This window comes from Papaver somniferum, chromosome 6 (genome assembly GCF_003573695.1).
Source record: "Papaver somniferum cultivar HN1 chromosome 6, ASM357369v1, whole genome shotgun sequence".
Lineage (NCBI taxonomy): Eukaryota > Viridiplantae > Streptophyta > Magnoliopsida > Ranunculales > Papaveraceae > Papaver > Papaver somniferum.
Genome location: NC_039363.1, coordinates 179,417,544 through 179,439,016, shown reverse-complemented (window position 1 = coordinate 179,439,016; position 21,473 = coordinate 179,417,544). Strand labels below are relative to the sequence as shown.

At 37.9% G+C, this 21,473-nt stretch overlaps 4 protein-coding genes across 5 annotated transcripts; 3 read left to right on the top strand and 1 right to left on the bottom strand.

Moving 5' to 3' along the window:
* The first annotated feature begins 715 nt into the window (after positions 1–715).
* On the top strand, positions 716–3,598 carry LOC113290283 (caldesmon-like). 2 transcript variants are annotated; one of them, XM_026539893.1, is made up of 4 exons: positions 716–864; positions 951–1,065; positions 1,309–2,378; positions 3,165–3,598. In XM_026539893.1, exons 1-4 carry the CDS (start codon positions 826–828, stop codon positions 3,192–3,194), a joined length of 1,254 nt encoding a protein of 417 aa, XP_026395678.1. In that variant the 5' UTR covers positions 716–825; the 3' UTR covers positions 3,195–3,598. The 2 variants fall into 2 exon arrangements, with proteins under 2 accessions (XP_026395678.1, XP_026395677.1); XM_026539892.1 differs by having other exon boundaries at positions 3,162–3,598.
* A 2,386-nt stretch (positions 3,599–5,984) lies between these two features.
* LOC113291920 (caldesmon-like) lies at positions 5,985–9,103 on the top strand. Its single transcript, XM_026541401.1, has 6 exons — positions 5,985–6,023; positions 6,125–6,218; positions 6,874–7,040; positions 7,577–8,092; positions 8,240–8,478; positions 8,596–9,103. Exons 1-6 carry the CDS (start codon positions 5,985–5,987, stop codon positions 9,101–9,103), a joined length of 1,563 nt encoding a protein of 520 aa, XP_026397186.1.
* A 2,572-nt stretch (positions 9,104–11,675) lies between these two features.
* On the top strand, positions 11,676–15,417 carry LOC113290282 (uncharacterized protein PFB0765w-like). Its single transcript, XM_026539890.1, has 3 exons — positions 11,676–12,340; positions 13,118–14,301; positions 15,178–15,417. Exons 1-3 carry the CDS (start codon positions 11,752–11,754, stop codon positions 15,187–15,189), a joined length of 1,785 nt encoding a protein of 594 aa, XP_026395675.1. The 5' UTR covers positions 11,676–11,751; the 3' UTR covers positions 15,190–15,417.
* An 857-nt stretch (positions 15,418–16,274) lies between these two features.
* LOC113290281 (nucleobase-ascorbate transporter 2-like) lies at positions 16,275–20,278 on the bottom strand. Its single transcript, XM_026539889.1, has 14 exons — positions 20,188–20,278; positions 19,961–20,058; positions 19,700–19,876; positions 18,910–19,010; positions 18,641–18,716; positions 18,463–18,522; positions 18,144–18,328; positions 17,907–18,003; positions 17,720–17,806; positions 17,568–17,626; positions 17,389–17,480; positions 17,225–17,302; positions 16,949–17,109; positions 16,275–16,810 (listed from the first exon to the last, which is right to left on the bottom strand). Exons 1-14 carry the CDS (start codon positions 20,276–20,278, stop codon positions 16,598–16,600), a joined length of 1,575 nt encoding a protein of 524 aa, XP_026395674.1. The 3' UTR covers positions 16,275–16,597.
* Positions 20,279–21,473: the final 1,195 nt, after the last annotated feature.

Sequence of the window (21,473 nt, the reverse complement as noted above, 5' to 3'; positions counted from 1 at the left end):
ATAGGTATTCAACTATTTTATAAGGGTATTAGTAAACATATCAAACAGTCAAAGTCAGTCTACAACCCTATCGCATCAACGACATCTTCTACGACCCATATCCTAGTAGTACGACCGAAACATACGTCCCTTTTACAAAATATCTCAAAAAAATAAACATTATGACAGTGCAGATAGAATCACGCTAATAACGAAAACATAATCGCTCTAATAACGAAGAGAAAATCGTTTTAATAGCATAATCAACGAAATAACTTCTAAATCACGATTAACTATGTAAATTTTTGCTCAGATCATGTCTTAAAAAGATGGAAGGTCTTTTTTTTTTAAGGTTTTGGCTTGTAAGAATAAGAAGAGAGAAGAAAGAGAGAAAATTTATGGTTTTTTGATACAGTCCCGTATAGGACTGTTGTAAAACGAAAGTGATTTGTTGACCTGAAAAAATCCCATAAATTTTCTCGGAGATATAATAGGGGTAGGTCCTGCTAATTCTTTGGGATGGGGTGGAGTCCAGGCTCTATTACAGCCGTTCCCGATCAACCCAAAACTACCGAGTAAAAACAATAAGTATAAATTCACAGGGATCGACACCAACTGAGACAGTTGTTGTGGGTCCTACAGGGGTAAAACACACCCTCTCATTTTTCTCCTGGGGGGGCAGGGGCTCTCTCTCTATAGGTGGATTTTTGGTGGAAAAACCCCGGTGTATCTAGCATTTCTGGGTTGAAAAATCAATTTTACTGTCCCCTCTTTTCTCCTGTACCAGTTCGAAGTCATAAACACCGTAGATGCTACTTCATTTTTTTCTTGTTTCTCGTGCTAGCAATGGCGGAAGAACCAGCAGCGAACCCTTGTTGTTCTGTGGTATGGTTTCTCAACTCTGTGATTTTCCCGTGTATCTATAATTTTGATGGAATCTCAAACTTTTTTTTTTTGTGTGTGTGAATCAGTGGAAATTTCAATACACGGAGGTGGTAGCGAAAAGGAATGCTCTTCGAGAAGCCGTGAATCTTCTGAGTGCGCATATCAATAAGATTGAGGCTGAGAATCTTACCATCTCTAAAGGTTAGATTTCAATTTTTAGGTTTAGGGTTCAAAATTTGTGCATTCGGTTACAGTAAAAGAGTGATTTCCCCCAATTCTTAGTTGTTACAGATTTGAATAGCTCTATGAATCACCCATGGTAAATGTTTTAGCTTTTGAAATTTTTTAAAATAACCTAATTATTTGGGAATAGTTTCAACTTTTTTTTTTGTTTTTGTTTTTGAATAGTGGAAATGTGTTTGATGTGGTAGTTTTCGTTGACAGCCTTAGAGGAGGAGCGAGCACGAGTAGAGGCGGAGAAAGATGCAAAAGCGAAAGAATCTGTTGTTAAAGTAGAGTTAGAGAATGAGGTCCTGCAGTTGAAATTAGAGATTACCTCCCTACAGGAAACTGCTTATTCGAGAGAGGAGTTGCTTCAGAGCCAAATTTCACAAGGAGAAGCAGAAAACAAACGTCTCAAGGACCTTCTTGAGAAAGAAATGAAGAGGGGAGATGCTGAAAACAAAAAGGATGAAGCGGAGAAGAGTAAATTGGATGGAGGAACACACATGATTGATAAAGATTTGATTCAAAAGCAGGTCTCAGCTGAAGTAAATCGTTTCAAGGAGCTACTGGCGAAAGAAATGAAGAGAGAAGACTCCGATAAAAAGAAAGCTCTAGAATCATTCGGATTACCGGAAGCTGAAAAGAGTAAAACTGATGGAGAGGAAATGATGGTTGATATAGAAAGAAATCAAGTTGAGGAACTTAAGGCTACTTTGGAAGCCTTGAAATCCGAGGCGTGTGAAGCCAGAATAAAACTTCGTACAGAGAGGTCAAAGTATGAAGAAGCAAAGAAAAAGCTAACAGCTGAGAAATTCAAGGCAAATAGGGAGAAGAAAAGAGCGGATTCCGAGAAGGCAAAAGCAGAGCTACAGAAGAGGTGTGCTGAAGAGGAGAGGAAAAAGCTATTGAATGAAGAATATAGGTCAGATGAATTGGCTAAGAGGTTGGAAGAGGAGAAAAAGAGGAGAGAAGAATTGGAAAGGAAGGTTCAGGATATCATGTCTGAGAAGGTGGAGAAGGTCTGTCCTGAAGAGTCAGAAAGACAGAATGAAAATGTAAACACAAATGCTGCAAATGCAAATATGGTGCTCTTAGAGAAACAGCTGCAGCTTGAAAAAAAACATGTAAAGCATGCTAAAAAGGTGGCTAAGTTTGAAAAAAGACGCAATGATTTGCTGCAGCAAGAAATCTGTCGCTTAAAACAGGATCTTCAGCAATTCTGTCATCGACTAAATTTACTGGGTGGTTCTTTCTTTCATGGTGTCGAAGGGATAGATGCTTCAGCAAAGGTTGGTATCTTCAGATCTTTAAAGCACTTATATACTTGCCTGATAAAAAGAATTATTTTAAATCTGATTTTAGAAAATAGTTATTATTTTTGAGAGGCATGAAACATCATGCAGGTTTCTGATGAATCTTTAAAGTTTGTTAAGTGTAAACTTTGTTGCAGGGCACCTATCTTTGAAAACGTAATTATCCGTGCATGCTTATTATCAGCTGGTTGTTTTTTCCAGTCTAACTGCATAATACCTAGTTGCATAATAACTCTGCCTGAGCTGTCCTCTCTCTATGGGCATATGAAATTCCTGCTCTACAACAAATACTTTACCAAACTTTTACTTGCTAACAGATATACGTACCTCAACTCTTTATGTCCTTTACATGGGATGTTGTGTTCGCCATTGATTCCAGTTTTAATAGCATGCTCCCCAACCAGCAGGATATAATATGTTTATGTAAAAACTGCATTTCCAAGAAGTCAAAGATAAATCTACGACTGAAATTTTTTGTTCCTCAGTAGTTGCTAGGTGGCACATTTTAGAATCTAGGTGCAAGCTAGTATTTGAAACACAAATCTTCGCGGAAACCTGTGAGAAATGCTTCCTTTATGATTCAGAATGATATAAGCTTGCTGCAAAGAAGCACAATACTGGACAAATGTGAACAGTGTTTTTCTCTAAGCTGTATTTACAATGGTTCTGTGTCCCAGTCTGCATTTACAATTTACTTTGACGCCTCTTACTTATCAGAAGACCAGAGTTTATATATTGGACTTTTTATTTGTGTCTCAGCAGGGAATTTCAGAGTCGCCAAAACTTCCTTAGGTGCAGCTGTAATGCAGAACAAGGGGAAGCAAAAGCTCTACTTGCAGCTATAGAGCTTCTCCAAGAACTGAAGATGCATAAGGTCTGTTTTTTGGAGATTGTCAGGCATTCATCAAGGCTCTATCTTATAATATGTTAGGTGTTAGACGGTACACAGCTCCTATTTTGTTGGATTGTAAGTATGCTCTTAGCAAATCTTGTACCTCTGTATATAAGTATGTTAACAGAACAAAGAACATGGTGGCTGACACTTTAGATAAATCCATTAGACAATCTTGTTTATGCATGTCTTGGTTAGTCTCTCCTCATTGTATTATTTATGGGTATGTTAAAAGGTTGTGACGTTGCCAAACAATATAATGACTGGGTTTTCTTAATGAATCTATCTTTATTATCAAAAAGAACATGAATGCCTTGTCATTTACTTTGCATATCAGCAACCCATTTGTGTGCGCTAGATACAAACTTTTGAAGGAAAGCTTTCAGGTAAGGAACCATTTGCAAAGTATTGTGAAGGCAAAAATGTGTTGCTAAAGCACATCACACAACCAAGGTTGGCTGTGAGTCCTGTTACCATTCTGGTGCAACACTAGAATCATATGGTGGCAGATGTATCAAGCTCCCTTGCACATCTTGGAGCACATTGTCGAAGGATGAAAGCAATTGCTCGTGCTACACCTGGAACTGATCACAGTGAACTTGATGCTATTATCGTTGACCTGCGACTCTGCGAGCCAACTTGCAGACATCAGGTGATGAATGGACTCCTGTCACTTTTTCATTTGATCTGTGAGAATGAGAATTTTTGACATTTTAGTCTTTAAATCAACTGCTGCTTATCTTGAACATCTGTTTAACTAGAAGCTATCCGATTTTCCTGTGGAAGAGGTTAGGCCACAAACAGTATATTAGTTATATGGTCTTTCGAACAATTTCTATATTTTGAGTTGCCTGACCTGACTACCGATGTATAACATGACGAGCTGCAGTTCATTTTTTTGTGCTCACGTTACATACGATGAAACCTGACTGCAGTGCAGACTCTTCTTCTCATTTGAGATTGTGATTTGTTGAAGTCTTTTTCAGGGAGTAGTACTGACTGCTTTTCATTCTCTTTTTTAGCACTTGGATATTGCTTGTCTTTTTATGTTTTTCAATCAGGATCCTAGTTAGCAATTCGGCGAACTATTTTTTTTTTATTTTTTATTTTTTATGTTTTCCAATCAGGAATCATGGAGCAAAGAAATGGTTGGGATTGAAAGGGAGGGTGTAAGACTCCTCATTTCAACCGTCTCCCCTGAATGTCCTGAATTTAACCCACCAGTGAAACACCTGAGATAAATATATTTCTCATTTGTGTTCATGTTCGTGAACTACTGATGATAAAATGTGTCGAGTTTCGTACATACACATGTCACTTTGAGAATGATGCAGATATCATACAGTAAACACAAGTGTTATGAGCGTTACCTACAATTCCAAACAGAATGCAGTAGGTTGGAGCAAAAATTTGGATAGGTACTCCAAATTTCCAGTAGAAAGGAGGAGTTGAATGAATGAATGAATCTGACTGATTACTAAATTAAGTGATGCAAATGGAGTTTTGACTGACCTAGAGGAAAATACTCCCTCTCTTTCTTGAAAAGAGTTAGAATCAATAGTCTAGAGAAAATATTCTCTTTTTTTCTTGAAAAGAGTTACTATCACTGTTTCTATGAGTTGACTTTATTTTTCCGAAATATTATCAGCCTGAGTCGAACCCATAATAATGACTACGAATTGAACTCTCTAAACACAAGACTGCTCAACACCAGGGCATATGCGGCAATACTTGGCTTCAGTTAAAATCTCGAGTTCCAAATTACAATGCACTGCAGAGTCGCAGACTATAAAAGCAGTCAATTATCTCTAGACTTCGGTTCTTAAAGTTGACCGTTAATAGGATCGAATAACATGCGTAGTTTTGTTCACCCATAACCGAAGGTGCAGCGACCTCCAGATCGAATAATATGCGTAGTGTTGTTCACCCATTTCACATTCTTATCCCCCTGACCCTAGTTAGCAATTCGGGATTCGGCAAACGTACGGAACGGCAAACGTACGAGTATTATACGGTTTTGTAAAATCCAGATTCGGTCCAAAATTCGGTCAACGGGACGTGATTCGTCAGTAATTCGGAACGGCATACGTACGTGTATAATTCGATTTATAAATGTGAGTTCGACTCTGAAAATTCGGTATCTATATATAACAAATAATTTGTATTTATAAGGTCATAGACCAATTTTTATGCATATGTGTGAGTTATTTAAAGAAAAAATAAACTTAATATGATGATATTAATAATATATACAACATTAGTTATCCAAGAGGACGTCGTATGGTGGTTTAGATGCTTGGTTAGTGAGTTTGAGATCTCTCTCACCTTCACCTTCAAATCTCGTCAGTCGTTTTTGTTTCATAAAAATTACAACACGTCTAATATTTGGTCGTGTATGCTCGGAAGGCAGTAAAGCCCAAAAATTGGAGTCTTTGAAAAGTAAAAGCTAAAGAATTTATGGCGAATTAAGCGGACGTATCATTCAGGATACGTAAAATTCGTGAACGATTCGCGAATAATCCGGGAATGCTACATAATACGCGACTTGGGTTCGGAGTTGCAAACGTACGCGAATAAGACGGAAAAATTCGCGAATGATTCGCGAACTTACTAACTAGGCCCAGACTGCCTCATAGAAATTATAAACACTATTCTCCGGCATTTCTTTCTTGTTTCTCGTGCTAATAACAATGGCGGAAGAACCAGTAGTGAATTCTTGTTGTGCTAAGGTACGGTTTCTCAACTAAGCTCTTCCATTTCAGGGTTTCTTCTTAATGGAATCTCAGCTCTTTTGTTGTTCTTGTTTTCGTACTGTGCGTGTGTGAATCAGTGGATAGCGAAAAGGAATGCTCTACGAGAAGCCGTGAAGCTTCTTAATCAGTGGAAGGATCAGATTGAGGATGAGAAACTTAGTCTCTCAAAAGGTTAGTGGAATTTAATCTTTATTTGTAGGTTATAGGGCTTTTGTCCAAGAAAACCCTGATTTTAGTCATTTTGTTGGAGATACCTAGAAAAGAACGACTTCCCCCAATTCTTTGTTGTTGCAGAGTTGTGAATGTGGATGTTTTAGCTTTTCAAAATTTCTTTGAATAACCTAATTGTTAGCCAATGGAAATGGAAATGGGTGCTTGGGCAAAATTATTGTCCTCTTGGTATAAATGCATTCTTAATTTAGGTTCAAAACGCCAAAGTCTTGAAAATCCAATCACTACTGTATTTTAAAAGAGGCGTATTTGATCATAACCTTAAAAATCTTTTAAGGTTAATCGGTCAGACTTACCTTAGGTAGAGCCTAATTGGTCATATGATCATAGGCATAGAAGGAATGGGATTGCTATGTAAAAGCATTGGTGATTCAATTTAGTAAGCAACGGTGTTGTGTAAGACGAGTGTTAAGAAAACACTTTCTACAACAGTTTTGAAACACACTTGTCAAGTTTTTCAAAGGTGCAAACCCATCATTCAATGGTCAATGATGAAAAGAGCGAAATCCATCGAGCTCCAAAGCGAAGTGTTTAATGTTGTATGCAATCCTATTTTTAGTGGAAATGTGTTTAATGTGGTAGTTTTCATGGACAGAGTTAGAGGAGGAGCGAGCACGAGTAGAGGTGGAGAAAGAGGAAAAAGTTAAAGAATGTGGTGTTAGAGTAGAATTAGAGAATGAGATCCTGCAGTTGAAATCAGAGATTACCTCCTTACAGGAAACTGCTTATTCAAGAGAGGATGCAGAAACGAAGCATCTCATGGTGCTTCTTGAGAAAACAAAGAAGAGGGGAGATGCTGAAAAAAGAGGGCTGAAACGGAGAAGAAGAAATCTGCAGACACATTGAAGCTACTGAAAGCTGAAAGAAAGAAGGCTGAAGCGGAGAAGAAGAAAGCTACAGAAGCATTAAAGCTATTGAAAGAAATCAGTAAGTAACAAACCTCTCAATTTTTTAACTTGTTCAACTTTTTTCGCCATGATTTCAAAATTAAAAAGAACGAAAGAAGAAGAAGATCTCGGCAAAATTAAATCAAGGAATGACAAAATTAAATTAAATAATTGCTATAATTCCTTAAAAACAATGAAATAATTACGAAACCGTAATGGATTAATAAAACAATTTTAGTCAGTTTGTTGGAAATACCCCAATTCTTAGTTGTTGAAGAGTTGTATCTGCAAATAATTCTATGAATCATGCATGGTGAATGTTTTAGCTTTTGAAATGTCTTCAAACAACCAAATTGTTTGGGAAAAAGTTTATGCAACTTTTTTTTAACCGTAATGTGTTTAATGTGGTAGTTTTCATTCACAGCATTAGAGGAGGAGCGAGCACGAGTCGAGGCGGATAAACAGGCAAAAGTTAAAGAATCTGCTGTTAGAGTAGAGTTCGATAATGGGATCCTGCAGTTGAGATCAGATTTAACCTCCGTACAGGAAACTGCTTATTCAAGAGAGGAGTTGCTTCAGACCCAAATTTCACAAGGAGATGCAGAAAACAAACGTCTCAAGGAGCTTATTGAAAAAGAAAAGAAGAAGGGAGATGCTGAGAAAAATAAGGTTGAAGCGGAGAAGAAGAAAGCTGCAGAAGCATTGGAGCTATTGAAAGCTGAAAACAGTAACTTAGAGGATCTGATTCAAAAGCAGGTCTCAGTCGGGGAAGCAGAAACCAAACGTCTCAAGGAACTTCTGGAGAAAGAAAAGAAGAGGGGAGACGCCGAAAAAAAGAAGGTCGAAGTGGAGAAGAAGAAAGCTGCAGAAGCATTGAAGCTATTGAAAGCTGAAAAGAGTAACTTGGAGGATCTGATTCAAAATCAGGTTTCAGTTGGGGAAGCAGAAACCAAACGTCTCAAGGAGCTTCTGGAGAAAGAAAAGAAGAGGGGAGACGCCTAAAAGAAGAAGGTTGAAGTGGAGAAGAAGAAAGCTGTTGAGGAATTGAAGCTATTGAAAGCTGCAAAAAAGAAGGTTGAAGCGAACAAGAAGAAAGCTCTGGAAGCACTCAAGTTACTAGAAGCTGAAAAGAGCAAACTGGATGGAGAAAAACAGCAAATTGATAAAGATATGATTCAAAAACAGGTCTCAGACGGGGCAGCGGAAATTAATCGTCTCAGGGAATTACTAGCGAGAGAAAAGGGTAGAGTAGACTCTGAAAAAGTGAAAGCTAAGGTGGAAAAGAAAAAAGCTTTAGAAGCACTAAAGTTATTGTAAGCTGAAAAGAGTGCAACTGATGGAGAAAAAAAGAAGTTTGATATGGAAAGAAATCGAGCTGAGGAACTTTAGACCACTTTGGAAGCCTTGACATCTGAGGCTAATGAAACCAGAATAAAACTTGGTACAGAGAGATCAAAAGCACAGAAAAATCTAGAAGCTGTGAATAATAAGGCAGATAGGTTGAAGAAAAGAGCAGATTCCGAAAAGGCAAAAGCAGAGCTACAGAAGAGGTGTGCTGAAGAAGAGAGAAAAAAGCTATTCGATGTAAATAATAGGTCGGATGAATTGTCTAGGAGGTTGGAAGAGGAGAAAAAGAGGAGTGAAGAATTGGAAAGGAAGGTTCAGGATATCATGTCCACCGAGAATGTGGAGAAGGTCTGCCCTGAAGAGTCAGATAGACATCATGAAAATGTAAACACAATCGCTGCAAATGCAAATGTGGCGTTCTTAGAGAATAAGCTGGAGCTTGAATATAAGCATGTAAAGCTTGCTAAAAAGGTGGCTAAGTTTGAGAAAAGACGCAATGATTTGTTACAGCAAGAAATCTGCCGCTTAAAACAGGATCTTCTCCAATTCTGTCATCGACTTAATTCAGTAGATGGCTGTTTCTCTCATTGAGTCGAAGGGATAGATGCTTCAGCAAAGGTTAGTATATTCAGACCTTGTGTGTACTTGTAGCATAGACTGATAAAAAGTAATTCTTTCTTTAGTTTCATGTTAAATATGATTCCAGAAAGTGTTTCTTGTTTTTATGTGGGAGTAATAGTATTTATGATTGGAAAACATCATGCATGTTTTTGACAAATCTTTAGAGTTTTATCAAGTGTAAACTTCAGTGTAGGCGCTTATTTTTGGAATTTACTTGCCTGTGCATGCTTATTTTTAGCTGGTTGTTTTTTCCAATCCAACTGCATAGTACCTACTTGCATAATGTTCTGCCTGAGTTGCTGTTTTTCTCGCTATCTCTTCTCTACGGGCATATGAAATTCCTGGTCTACTATAGATACTTCACCAAAGGTTTAGTTGCTAACAGTTATACCTACCCCAATTCTGTGCCCTCTATGTCGGAATGTTGAAGAATCAACCTCTTAGCTTGTCTATTCTTACATCATGCTTTCTCTAGGGCAGTTGTATTTGCCATTGATTCCAGTTTTAGTAGCATGCTCTTTGACCAACAGAATTTAATAACTGTTATGTAAAAACTGGATATGTTAGCTTGCTGTAAAGAAGGGCAATACCAGACAAAACTGAACAACATTGTAAGATGTGTTAACATCTTTGTTGTCCAGTCTGCATATACAGTTAACTTTGATGCCTCTTACTCATCAGAAAGAATACAGTTTATATATTTGACTTGTTATTTCGTGACTCAGCAGGGAACTTCAGAGGCGCCAAAACTACCGCAGGTACATACCTCTAGATGCAGAACAAGCAGAAGCGAAAGCTCTACTCGCAGCTACAGTGCTCGCCCAATAAATGGAGCTGCATGAGGTCTGTTTTGTTGGAGATTGCAAGGCAGTTATCAAAGCTATATCTAGTACTACGTCATGTGTTAAATGGTAAACTGCTCCTGTTTTGTTGGATTGTAAATATGCTCGTAAGATCTCCTTCACATGTATATATGTAAATAGAACAAAGATCATGGTGAACTGATACCTTAGCTAAATCCATTTTGACAATTGGTTCATGTATATCTTGGTTAATTAGTGTCTCCTCCTTGTTTTTGAATTGTCCATTTTCTGCTGCTATTTGGTCTCGCATGTTACCTCATTGTTCTGCCATCATTACCTCTCAGTCGTCTATTACCAGTTGGTTACAAGGATGGACAGATTCAGCAAACAGCTTCACCTTCAAAGATCATCACACAGTTAATCTAGTAGTGGTCATCCTTTGGCATATATGGAAGGCTCGCTGTACTCTTGTCTTTGATCAGATTCATCAGTCTCCACAGATTATTATTAATGATATCAAAGACTTTTGTGGGTTACATAAAATTGGTTATGTATCTTCTTCTACTTCTCAGCATGTTGCCTCATTAAGGAGTCAGAATTCAGACCATTGTCAGATGTCGGATTCTTCAGCTAATGATGCTAACTGTTTCCAATTGAATGTGGATGCTTCAGTTTTACCTAATACTCATGTTGCAGGTACTGCTTTTATCCTTGCTGATTCAACTGGTTCTTTTGTAACAGCTACAACATCACCCATCTGGGCAAGGAATGTAATACATGCAGAAATGTTGGCCTTATACAAAGCTCTTTGCTGGTTATGTTCACATCAACATTCTAATGTAGTTATCTACTCCGACTGTAAAAAGTTAGTCGATGGTTTGGGTGGGTCTGTAAATAATGTGTCTTGGATTGATCGGTCGTTGTTGTTTGAGTGTGTTAGTCTGTTATATAGTTTGTCGAATGTGACTGTACGTTACATTCGTAGAATGAATAATAAAGCAGCTGACCAGCTTGCTAAGTTTGCGAGGTGTCAAGTTTGTAATATACAATGGTGGTATACTCTATCAGCTGTGCTCCAGTCTACTGTTACTGGATCTATGTAAATCGGTTTGCTGAATGTAAGTTTCTATTTCAAAAAAAAAGAAAAAATTAGTGTCTCCTCCTTGAATTTTGGGTGGGTATGTCAATCCATCGGATGATGCTGGATATTATCGTTGACCTGCGAGCCAACCTGGGGACATCAGATGATGAATGAACTCCTGTGTCACTTTTTCATTTGGTCTGTGATGGTGAGAGTTCTTGACATGTTAATCTATATATTAACTGCAGCTTTATCTTGAACATATGTTTAACTAGTGAGCTAGAAGCTATCCCATTTTCCTGCAGTAGAGGTTAGGCCCATGTACAGTGTATTAGCTTTATGGTCTTTCGATCATTTTCTTGAGTTGCATAGAGAAGAATATCATAAAACCAGCCGAGATTTGAATGACCGGAGTTCAAGGAAAATGGTACCGGACGGAGAGTCTTTTAAACGAGAACGTGCAGACTTTAAAAAGCAGTCAATGATCCCTAGACCTCGGTTCTTAACGTCGACCGTCCAGAGGATCAAATAAGATGTCGAGTGTTGTTCACCCATGACCGATGGTTTGGAGATGTCCCGTTCACCTCCTTTTCTCCCAAACCGCCTTATAGAAATTATTAAAAAAAATCGTAGATTCTAGTATTCCTCTCCTTCGTAATTTGATTTCTTTCTTGTTTCTGGTGCTAGCAACAGCGGAAGAACCAGTAGTGAACCCTTGTTTCTCGTTACGATCCATGGCGGAGCTTAAAGAAGCTACACCACTGCAGCTGAAAGCTTTGAAGGAGGAAGGTAAAACAAGAGCATATTATGAGAATTTTCGTTATTTATATCAGTTTCATTGGAAAAAGAATCGTTCTCCAACTCGAGAGTACTATCTTCAGAAGTTCTCAAAGCTAATGGATGAAGCAATGATGGAGTTGAGAGTGATCCTTTTAACTAAGAGTACTACATCAATTCCTGCTATCGATGAAGAGAAAGATGAATATCCCTTGTTAGTTCCTTCATATTTCTTTCAAGAAGAAGATGAATCTCTGGATTTCAGATTGATTCCTACATTTTTCTTTGAAGAAAAGGATGATTCAGCAGTGGTACACTCGCATGAAGAAGAAGATGAATCTGTGGACTGCAGATTGATTCCTCCATTTTTCTCTGAAGAAGAAGATGCATGCAGATTGATTCCTCAATTTTTCTTCGAAGAAAAGGATGATTCAACAGTAGTAGACTCACGTGAACCACATCTCTTCCCTAATTGGAGTGTTTTCATGAATTTTTACAAAACACCAATTGGTAAAGAGATCCTGAATTCTTACAAACCACTAATTGGTGAGTGTTCATCCATTACTATAAATTCTTCTCGTAGCATATTTGATAGCGGAAAAGCATTTAAACACGTCAAGAGTTTTTCTGAATTTGTTGGTGAATTCTGTTTTGATACTTATTGTGTGATTGTTCTTCGTGGGTTTGATTTTACTTGATATCGCAATTGGAATTTGGTTTGTGAGCTAATTTCAAGGCTTGGGTATCAGTCTGATTTTCCATTTATGGATTCATTTGTTCTTATTTGTGTAAGTGAGGCTGATATTAGTGGTGATAGGAAGTTGTTTGTTAAAATGTCTGATGGAAATAGAGTTTTGATACTTTTGTTGACATTGGTGTTTGAAATTGAGAAGGCACTGATGAAAAGCCTGATAGTGTTATGAGGAATTTGAATGGAGGTGTTTGTTTTTCTATTTATGTTTGTTATACTTGTTTCGTATTTGACTGTGGAAAGAGGTCTGATGGGCCAATTTTAATGGACGATAAGAACGGGAATTTTGTTTATGAGCTGGATTTTAGACTGGGGTACCTGTCAGAATTTCAGTTTATGTATATGATTGTGTTTGTGATGGCTCACAACGGTTACGGTGGTGTTGGCGGTAAGTCATTTTGAAAATGTCACATAGTTATTTCTATGAATCATGCATGGTGAATGTTTTCACGTTTGAAATGTCATTTCAAACAACCAAATTGTTTAGGAACAAGTTTATGCAGCTTTCTTTTTTTCTTTTTTTTTGTAGTGGAAATCTGTTTAATGTGCAGTTTTTTCAATGACATCATTAGAGGAGCGACCACGAGTAGAGACGGGGAAAGAGGCAAGAGTTGAAGAATCTGCTGTTAGAGTAGAGTTAGAGAATGAGATCATGCAGTTGAAATCAGAGATAACCTCCTTACAGGAAACTGCTTATTCGAGAGAGGAGTTGCTTCAGACCCAGATTTCACAAGGCGAAGCAGAAAACAAACGTCTCAAGGAGCTTCTTGAGAAAGAAAAGAAGAGGGGAGACGCTGAAAATAAGAAGGCTGAAGCGGAGAAGAGGAAAGCTGCAGAAGCATTGAAGCTATTGATAGCTGAACAAAACAAGGCTGAAGCGGAGGAAAAGAAAGCTGCAAAAGCGTTAAAGCAGAGTAAATTGGATGGAGAAAAACAGCTGGTTGATAAAGATCTTATTCAAAAGAAGGTCTCCGACAAGGTAGCTGAAATTAATCGTCTGAAGGAGTTATTGGCAAAAGAAAAGAAGAGAGGAGACTCCGAAAAAAAGAAAGCTGAGGCAGAAAAGAAAAAAGCTCTGGACTCACTCAAATTACTGGAAGCTGAGAAGAGTAAATTGGATGGAGAAAAAAAGATGGTTGATATAGAAAGAAATCGAGCTGAGGAACTTAAGACCAGTCTGGAAGCCTTGAAGTCAGAGGCTAATGAAGCAAGGATAAAACTTGGTATAGAGAGATCAATGTATGAAGAAGCACAGAAAAAGCTAGAAGCTGAGAAAAACAAGGCAAATAGGGAGAAGAAAAGAGCAGATTCTGAAAAGGCAAAAGCAGAGCTACAGAAGAGGTGTGCTGAAGAAGAGAGGAAGAAGCTATTGAATGAAGAATATAGGTCAGATGAATTGTCTAGGAGGCTGGAAGAGGAGAAAAAGAGGAGTGAAGAATTGGAAAGGAAGGTTCAGGATATCATGTACACTGAGAAGGTGGAGAAGGTCTTCCCTGAAGAGTCAGATAGACGGCATGAAAATTTAAACACAAATGCTGCAAATGCAAATGTGGTGTTCTTGGAGAAACACTTGGAGCTTGAAAAGAAGCATGTAAAGCATGCTAAAAAGGTGGCTAAGTTTGAAAAAAGACGCAATGATTTGCTACAGCAAGAGATCTGTCGCTTAAAACAGGATCTTCACCAGTTCTGTGATCGACTTAGTTTACTGTATGGTTGTTTCTGTTGTGGAGTCGAAGGGATAGATGCTTCAGCAAAGGTTGGTATCTTCAGATCTTTTGGTCACTTGTGGACTTGCCTGATAAAAAGTAATTCTTTTATATTTTCATGTTAAATCTGATTTTAGAAAGTCTTACTTGTTTTTAGGTTACAGTGATAGCATTTATAATTGGAGAACATTATGCAGAATTTTGATGAATCTTTAGAGTTTTATCAAGTCATTGTAGGCACTTATTTTTGAAAACTTGTATGCCTGTGCATGCTTCTGTTTAGCTGGTTGTTTTTCCAATCTAACTGCTTAACACCTACTTGCATAATGATTCTTCCCTAGGTTCTCTGTCTCTCTCGCTCTCTCTCCTTTATGGGCATATGAACCTGTTCTACTTGCTATAGATACTTTACCGAACTTTTATTTGCTAACTGATATACTTACCTCAATTTTTTGTATCCTCTATGTGAGAATGTTGACGAGTCCATTTCTCATATCCTCTTACATTGTGATTCTCTATGGCTGCTGTGTTCTCCATTGGTTCCACTTTTGATAGCATGCTCTCTTACCAACAGGATGCAATACCTCTATGCAAAAACAGAATTCTTCAAGCTGTCAAAGATAAATCTATGGCTGAAAGCCTGAAAGATTTTCTTCCATAGGAATTGCTTGGTAGCACATATGGAAACCTAGGTGCAAGCTAGAATTTGAGATTGAGAACACACATCTTAACCCATGCTATAAGAAACACTTCCTTTATGATTCAGAATGATGTAAGTTTGCCGTAAAGAAGGACAACACCACGCAAAAACTGAACGTTTTTCTGTAAGCTGTGTTAACAATTGTGCTGTCCAGTTTAACTTTGATGCCTCTTTACTTATCAGAAGACTACAGTTTATATATTGGTCTTTTTATTTTGTGATTCAGGTACACCTCTAGGTGCGCAGAGCAAGCGGAAGCAAAGCTTGCCCAAGAACTGAAGCTGCATAAGGTCTGTTTTTTTGGAAATTGTCAGGCATTTATCAAAGCTATATGTAGTACCATGTCATGTGTGAAACGGTGCACTGCTCTTATTTTGTTGGAGTGTAAATTTGCTCTTAGCAAATCTCCTACCTATGTATATAATATAAATATGTTAATAGAACAAAGAACCTGGTGGCTGACACCTTAAATAAATCCAGTAGACAATCTGGTTTATTATGTCTTGCATAGTCTCTCCTTGTATTTTGTGTATGTTAGAAGGATGAGACTTCGCCAAACAGTATAATGACTTAATTTTCTTAATGAATCTTATCTTTATTATCAAAAAAAGAGAAAATGCCTTGTCATATTACTCTGTACATCAGCAACCGATTGTGTGCGCTAGATACAAACTTGGAGGCAAGCTTTCAGGTAAGCAACCATTCGAAAAGTATTGTGAAGGCGAAAATGAGGTTGCTAAAGCGCATCACACAACCAAGGTTGGCAGTGAGTCCTGGTGGTGCATCACTAGCATTGTCTGGTGGCAGCTGTAACAAACCTTTATCAGGTATTAGTCTGAACTACATTGAAACTATAGATTAGCAAACTCCCATACATATTTTGGAGTACGGTGTAACAGGATGAAAGCAGTAGCTCATGCTACACCTGGAATTGTATATGGTGAACTTGGGGATATTATCAATATCATTGACCTGTGAGCCAAGCTGCAGACGTCAGGTGATGAATGAACTCCTGTGTCACTTTTTCCTTTGGTCTGTGAGGATGAGAGTTCTTGTCACTTTAATCTTGATCATCTGCTTAAATATTTTAGTTTTGCATATAGATTTAAAATAGTGACCTAGAAGTTATCCCATTTTCCTGCAGTAGAGGTTAGGCCCATGTATATTAGCTTTATGGTTCTTCATTATAAGTTGCCTGATCCAAAACAGATGTATAATTTGACAAGCTGCGCTTCATTTCTTTTGTGCTCAAGTTGCCTTCAGACTTGAACCGCCATATCATGTGTGCTCCACAATTAGGTATAGCATTTTTAGAGAACAGCATTTTACTCTAGTTGAAAAGCCTGGCTACTATATACACAAGATAGTCCAATACCTACAGAACATAATACAACAACCTACACAAAATTCTCAATGGAGATGACATTTAAGTTTTTATTGCATATACATACTACTATTATAGTGCAAAACCAAGATATGCGATGAAACCTGACTGCAGACTCTTCTTCTCCTTTGAGATTGTGATTTGTTGTGGTCTTCCTCAGAAAGTAGTACCTGAAATGCCTTCTGTTCTCTTATTTAGCACTTGGATCGTACTTGTCTTTATGTGTTAGCACTTGGATCGTACTTGTCTTTATGTGTTTTAATCACGATGGAGGAAAGAAACGGTTGAGATTGAAAGGGAGGGTGTAAAACTCCTCATTCCGACCGTCTCCCCTGAATGTCCTGAATTTAACCCACCAATGCATTCCTCTGTCTCTGGCGCTATCCTTGTAGTCCAGGGTGTTGTCCAGGAAAATGGAAACAATTAGAGCAACTGTTGGTGAGGATGAGAAGACTGTGTTGATCAGATCGTTGAACTGCAGCCAAATGAAAAAGATAGAATGCACAAGTAAAATTTTGTTAATGCAAGAAGATGAGAAAGAAGACGATTTCTTATCCGAGCTGATGAAATTTTGTGTCAGAAAGTCTATAAGAGAGGGATGTGAAAAACGCACCCATCCAGCATTTGTGTGGGCAGGACCATGATGAGCAAGGGCGGTGTATTCACGAAAGTACTCAGGAATAGATAACCCAAGAAACAATGAAACACCTGTGATAAACATATTTCTCATTGAGTTCATGTTTGTGAACTGCAGAAGCGACAGACCTACCGATGCTGTGCCCAAAAAATAAAAAGAGTCGTTAACAAGATGATAAAATGTATCGAGTTTCCTACATTGCATGTCACTTCGAAAATGATACGAATATCACAAAGGTGTTATGAGCATTACCCACAATTCCAAACAGAACACAGTATATTGCAGCAAAAATTGGGATAGGTATTGATGCAAAAAGCGCTCCAAATTTTCCTGCAGAGAGTAGGAGTTGAATGAAGCTGACTGATTATTTGAATGATTGGCAAATAGATCAAATTGTAATGATGCTTTCCACTCACCTAATATAGAGAAGAATATCATGAAACCAGCTGAGATTTGAATAACTCTCCGGCTGCCAACTCGTGTAGATCCAAGAAGTCCAATGTTCTCTCTGTATCATGTTATTCTAACTGAGTGAGAACCAGTGAAACCAGTTACTGAAAGAATGAAAGACATGACAAATACTACTAAAACTTACACTGACACAGTTGAACCAGTTCCTGTTCCAAAAAGGCCATCTAATAAAATCCCAAATCCCTGCACCAGAAGTAAACCTTTATTATGACTTTCTGAATTGAACTCTCTAATTTTTGAAATGATCGAGTAAAAGTTCCGTTATAATTTGTGTACCTGCCATCCAATACCACGGCTAAGAACATGAGCTGGAGGGGGTGTTGCACTAGCTAACCGCGATGCAGCTATATATGCTCCGGTCGACTGCCAAAAGTACCCATCACAATTTTGTCTCAGAAAAACTATTGTAACCATTAACAAAATGTAATTTTTCTCTACTTATTCTTATGCTGTATTATAGTACCTCAAACAAGGAGACTAGAGCGCCAGCCATCATTCCGAATGAATGACCAGCATCAAAAGTAGGTGCGCCCCACTGAAGTGGGTACGGGATTTTTATCCTGTATCAATTCGTGAAAATGCAGACAATGTTAATCTTACAAGGAGTCGCTAGAAACTGCAAAATGCAATTGTTTAAAGAGACAACTGATTCTAAAGCCAACTGACTGCATGCAAACTTGAATGCGATGATAAAACTGACCAAGGTGCAGAAGAGATGAGGTTAGCTCTATCGGTTCTGCAATGGATTTGTGTAAGGTCGGGGCGATGCTTATAAGCACCACCAGCAGTAATCATATGTGCATAAGCCCAAATCACCATGACTGATAACAGGAGTGCAAACCGCTCCAGTATAGGCAGATCCTTTGTTCGAAAGTTTTTCAAGTACTGTACGCAAACCATATCAATAAAGGAGAATGTTATTGCCGTTTCTCTCTTATAAACAGCATGTTTCCGAAACCGAAAAACGTTGACAAGAAACCCATGGTATTTAACATTTGCACATTAATATAATGGTTTACCTGAGAGAAGACTACAAATAGAATGAACATGGGAATTCCAATTTCTACACACCTTCCAGCCTGGTTACAAAAGCAATATAATCCAATTTAAACAGAATATTCGCAGTGTTTGTTTATACTGTTGTGCATGAGCAAAAGGTGATTAACCGAAGTAGCTAGTGTAGGTGCGATGACATACCAGTGGGAATCCTCTATCAAACAGTCCAAAACCAACCAAAGATATGACTGGAACCATTCCTAGAGGGCTAAAAAACCTGAAATCACAAACATTGGCCAAGTAAGACAGCTTTGTTAAACTGGTTACGAGTGCTTCGTAGGCTAGGCATATCCAGGACGCTTTCGAGCCGAGCTATGCGACCTATCAAGATAGAGTTCAGTGACCTAACTTGGTGGTCATAATTCTATACAAAATGAGATGTCAAAACTTGAAATGTAGAATATATATACCTGGATACAATTCCCCACAACTGACTGAAGCCAAGAATGATCTGAACACTGGATGACACTATCACAGCTCCTTGGATCGCCCTCATTGTTGCCAGAAATCTCTGTTAAGGAAACATTATATCAACACGTAATACACGAGTCGCACTGTTCAGTATCATGATACGAACTATGAAATATGGACATCACACTCCAGAAATTTATAGCCGGTGAAATACGTGTTGTATACCCAAGGCAAAGGTAAATACCCCTCGACTCCGTGGATCAGAAAAACAAAACTATCGAGGGCCAAAAATGTCCGATATTACTGTGACACAGTGATAAAATCATTGGGTGGTATACAATACCAATGACAGAGTGAAAAACGAATAATTAAACTCTAAATTTAAGAGCTAAACCACTCTGTCGCAAAGAATGATGCATCTCATAAAAAAAATCATGCAGCGCCAACCTGCACAGTTGAACTAGACCGCATGTTGACTCGAACTTGCTCAACTTCCGTCTACAGCGAGTGTTTTTGTTATAATGCAGGCAACATATGGCCCACAGGATTTCATTTTCTAGCCGTATTATTCAAAAATTTGTAGGGCCAAATAAAAGAAAACAAATATAGGCCACACGTAATAAAAGCACTGCCAGTGCGTAACCCCATAGAGAGAGAGACAAGTCTACCAAAACTGCTTGGTGTGTCTAGTCCACTGTTTCGTTTTGTTTGTTTTTCTTTTCTTTAGAGAAGCGTTTTGGCATTTACCAAATCAAAATGAGTAAAATGAAATATTAAAGGGATAATTACCAAATGTTGATCAGGTATTTGCATTAATGAAGAATCATGAATGATGGAGATGATAGGCACAATGAAGGCATGAGATCCACCAATCACTGTTGGTAATCTAGTCCCAAACAATGTCTGTAACAGTGTATTAATCCCTCCAACAAACAGCAGAGTTTGTATCACCCTCACTTTATCATCCTGAATCAATAAGTAAAACATATTAGCAATTAATTAATACTTAATCAAGTTGGGTTTAAGGTAAGATTGAACAGAATTGCTTACAGAAGATCCTCCCATCAAAGAAACAAGAAAGGTTGGAATTATGACTGCGGTTCCTAAGGACAATATGTAGTGCTGAAACCCCAGAGCTATTGCTTCTCCTGTATATATATATATATATATATATATCCGTACACCAAAACAGAGTTATTAGTCAGAAATGATTGATCAGCTGCACTGTTTTCGTTAAAACTGTTGTTTAATGATATAAAATGAAGAGTAGTACTTACCCCAAGAAGGGTTGGAGTCAATACAGTACTCAAAACCTTGGAGTTGGTCCATTGGTGGATGACTTATCTCTTCTGGTTTTGGATCTTCCATGGCTAGCTATACACAAGGATTACTTATCTCTTCTGGTTTTGGATCGACTCTCTGGAGACGAGGAATGACCTTTTTCCTTCTTCTCTTCTCTCTTTCAAATGAGAGAGAGAAGCAGGGTTATCTGAATTCAAATGAATCAATCACAGATGGAGTATTAGAGAAGGAGATAAATGGGAAAGTAGAGAGAAGTATAGAAAAATGAAAAGAAACAAAAAGGAGAGGGAAAGTAAACAAACAGGAGAAATCAAAGGAAAGCAATAGGAGATGAGAGGAAATTTATGAACCGAAAGAGAGGTGTCAATGCAGAACTGACTCATGGACTGCGCACTCCAGTAACAAAGTTACAAATGTTTTCCCGTTGATTTTTCTGTAATTCCGAAATTACCCCACCTCAGGTGAATTTTTACAGACTTTTCCCTTTTGGTTAAAAGGTTAAAAAGCAGTAAGAAACAACTTCTTACTTCCTTCTAACTGCATTATATTTTAGTGTTCAGTGGTCACGGTCTCGGAGAACCTTTGTTCTGAAAGACTGAGCTTCCCGAGTTATGTTTTCATAGTCAGCTCAAAGCCACGTTCCAAACAGGTTCATGAACGTCCACAAATGTTTAATATATTTTAAGAGAGATAAATTTAAAATATGAGGTCCAAATTTAATATGCACGGACCATGTGTTTGATAAGTCCAACAATTCACACCGATGAGAATGATTAAAGCTTGTCGCTATTTCTTTTTCGATCTCAACTGTGAGACTATCCGAAAATGTTTATTGCCAAATCCATAGCCTGATGAGGATGTCTGCCAATAGTAAATCAAAAAGTTCATTTTATTCAAAAGGTGAACCGAGATGCATGTTTGGAAACTCATAGGCCACATGATAATCTAAGTCGGGATCCGACTCTAGCTTTTCATGCCAATTTCTTGTATTTGGGCTGAAAATAGAGTTAATTTTTGATTAACACGGCCCCAAAACTTGCCGGTTTAGTTTACCATTCGCCAACTGATTTTGAGTTAGATGTGCACAAATTAGCATCTCTTGTAACTTCCTCCCAAGGGCACACGAGATTATGATTTAGCGCAGCCTTAAGAATCATTCCATGCTTAATGGAAGAAAAGAGAAAGAAGAGATCACATTTTCTATTTCGGCAAGTCCAATATTAATAACTAATTAATAATTTGTAATACATACTCAGTAAAG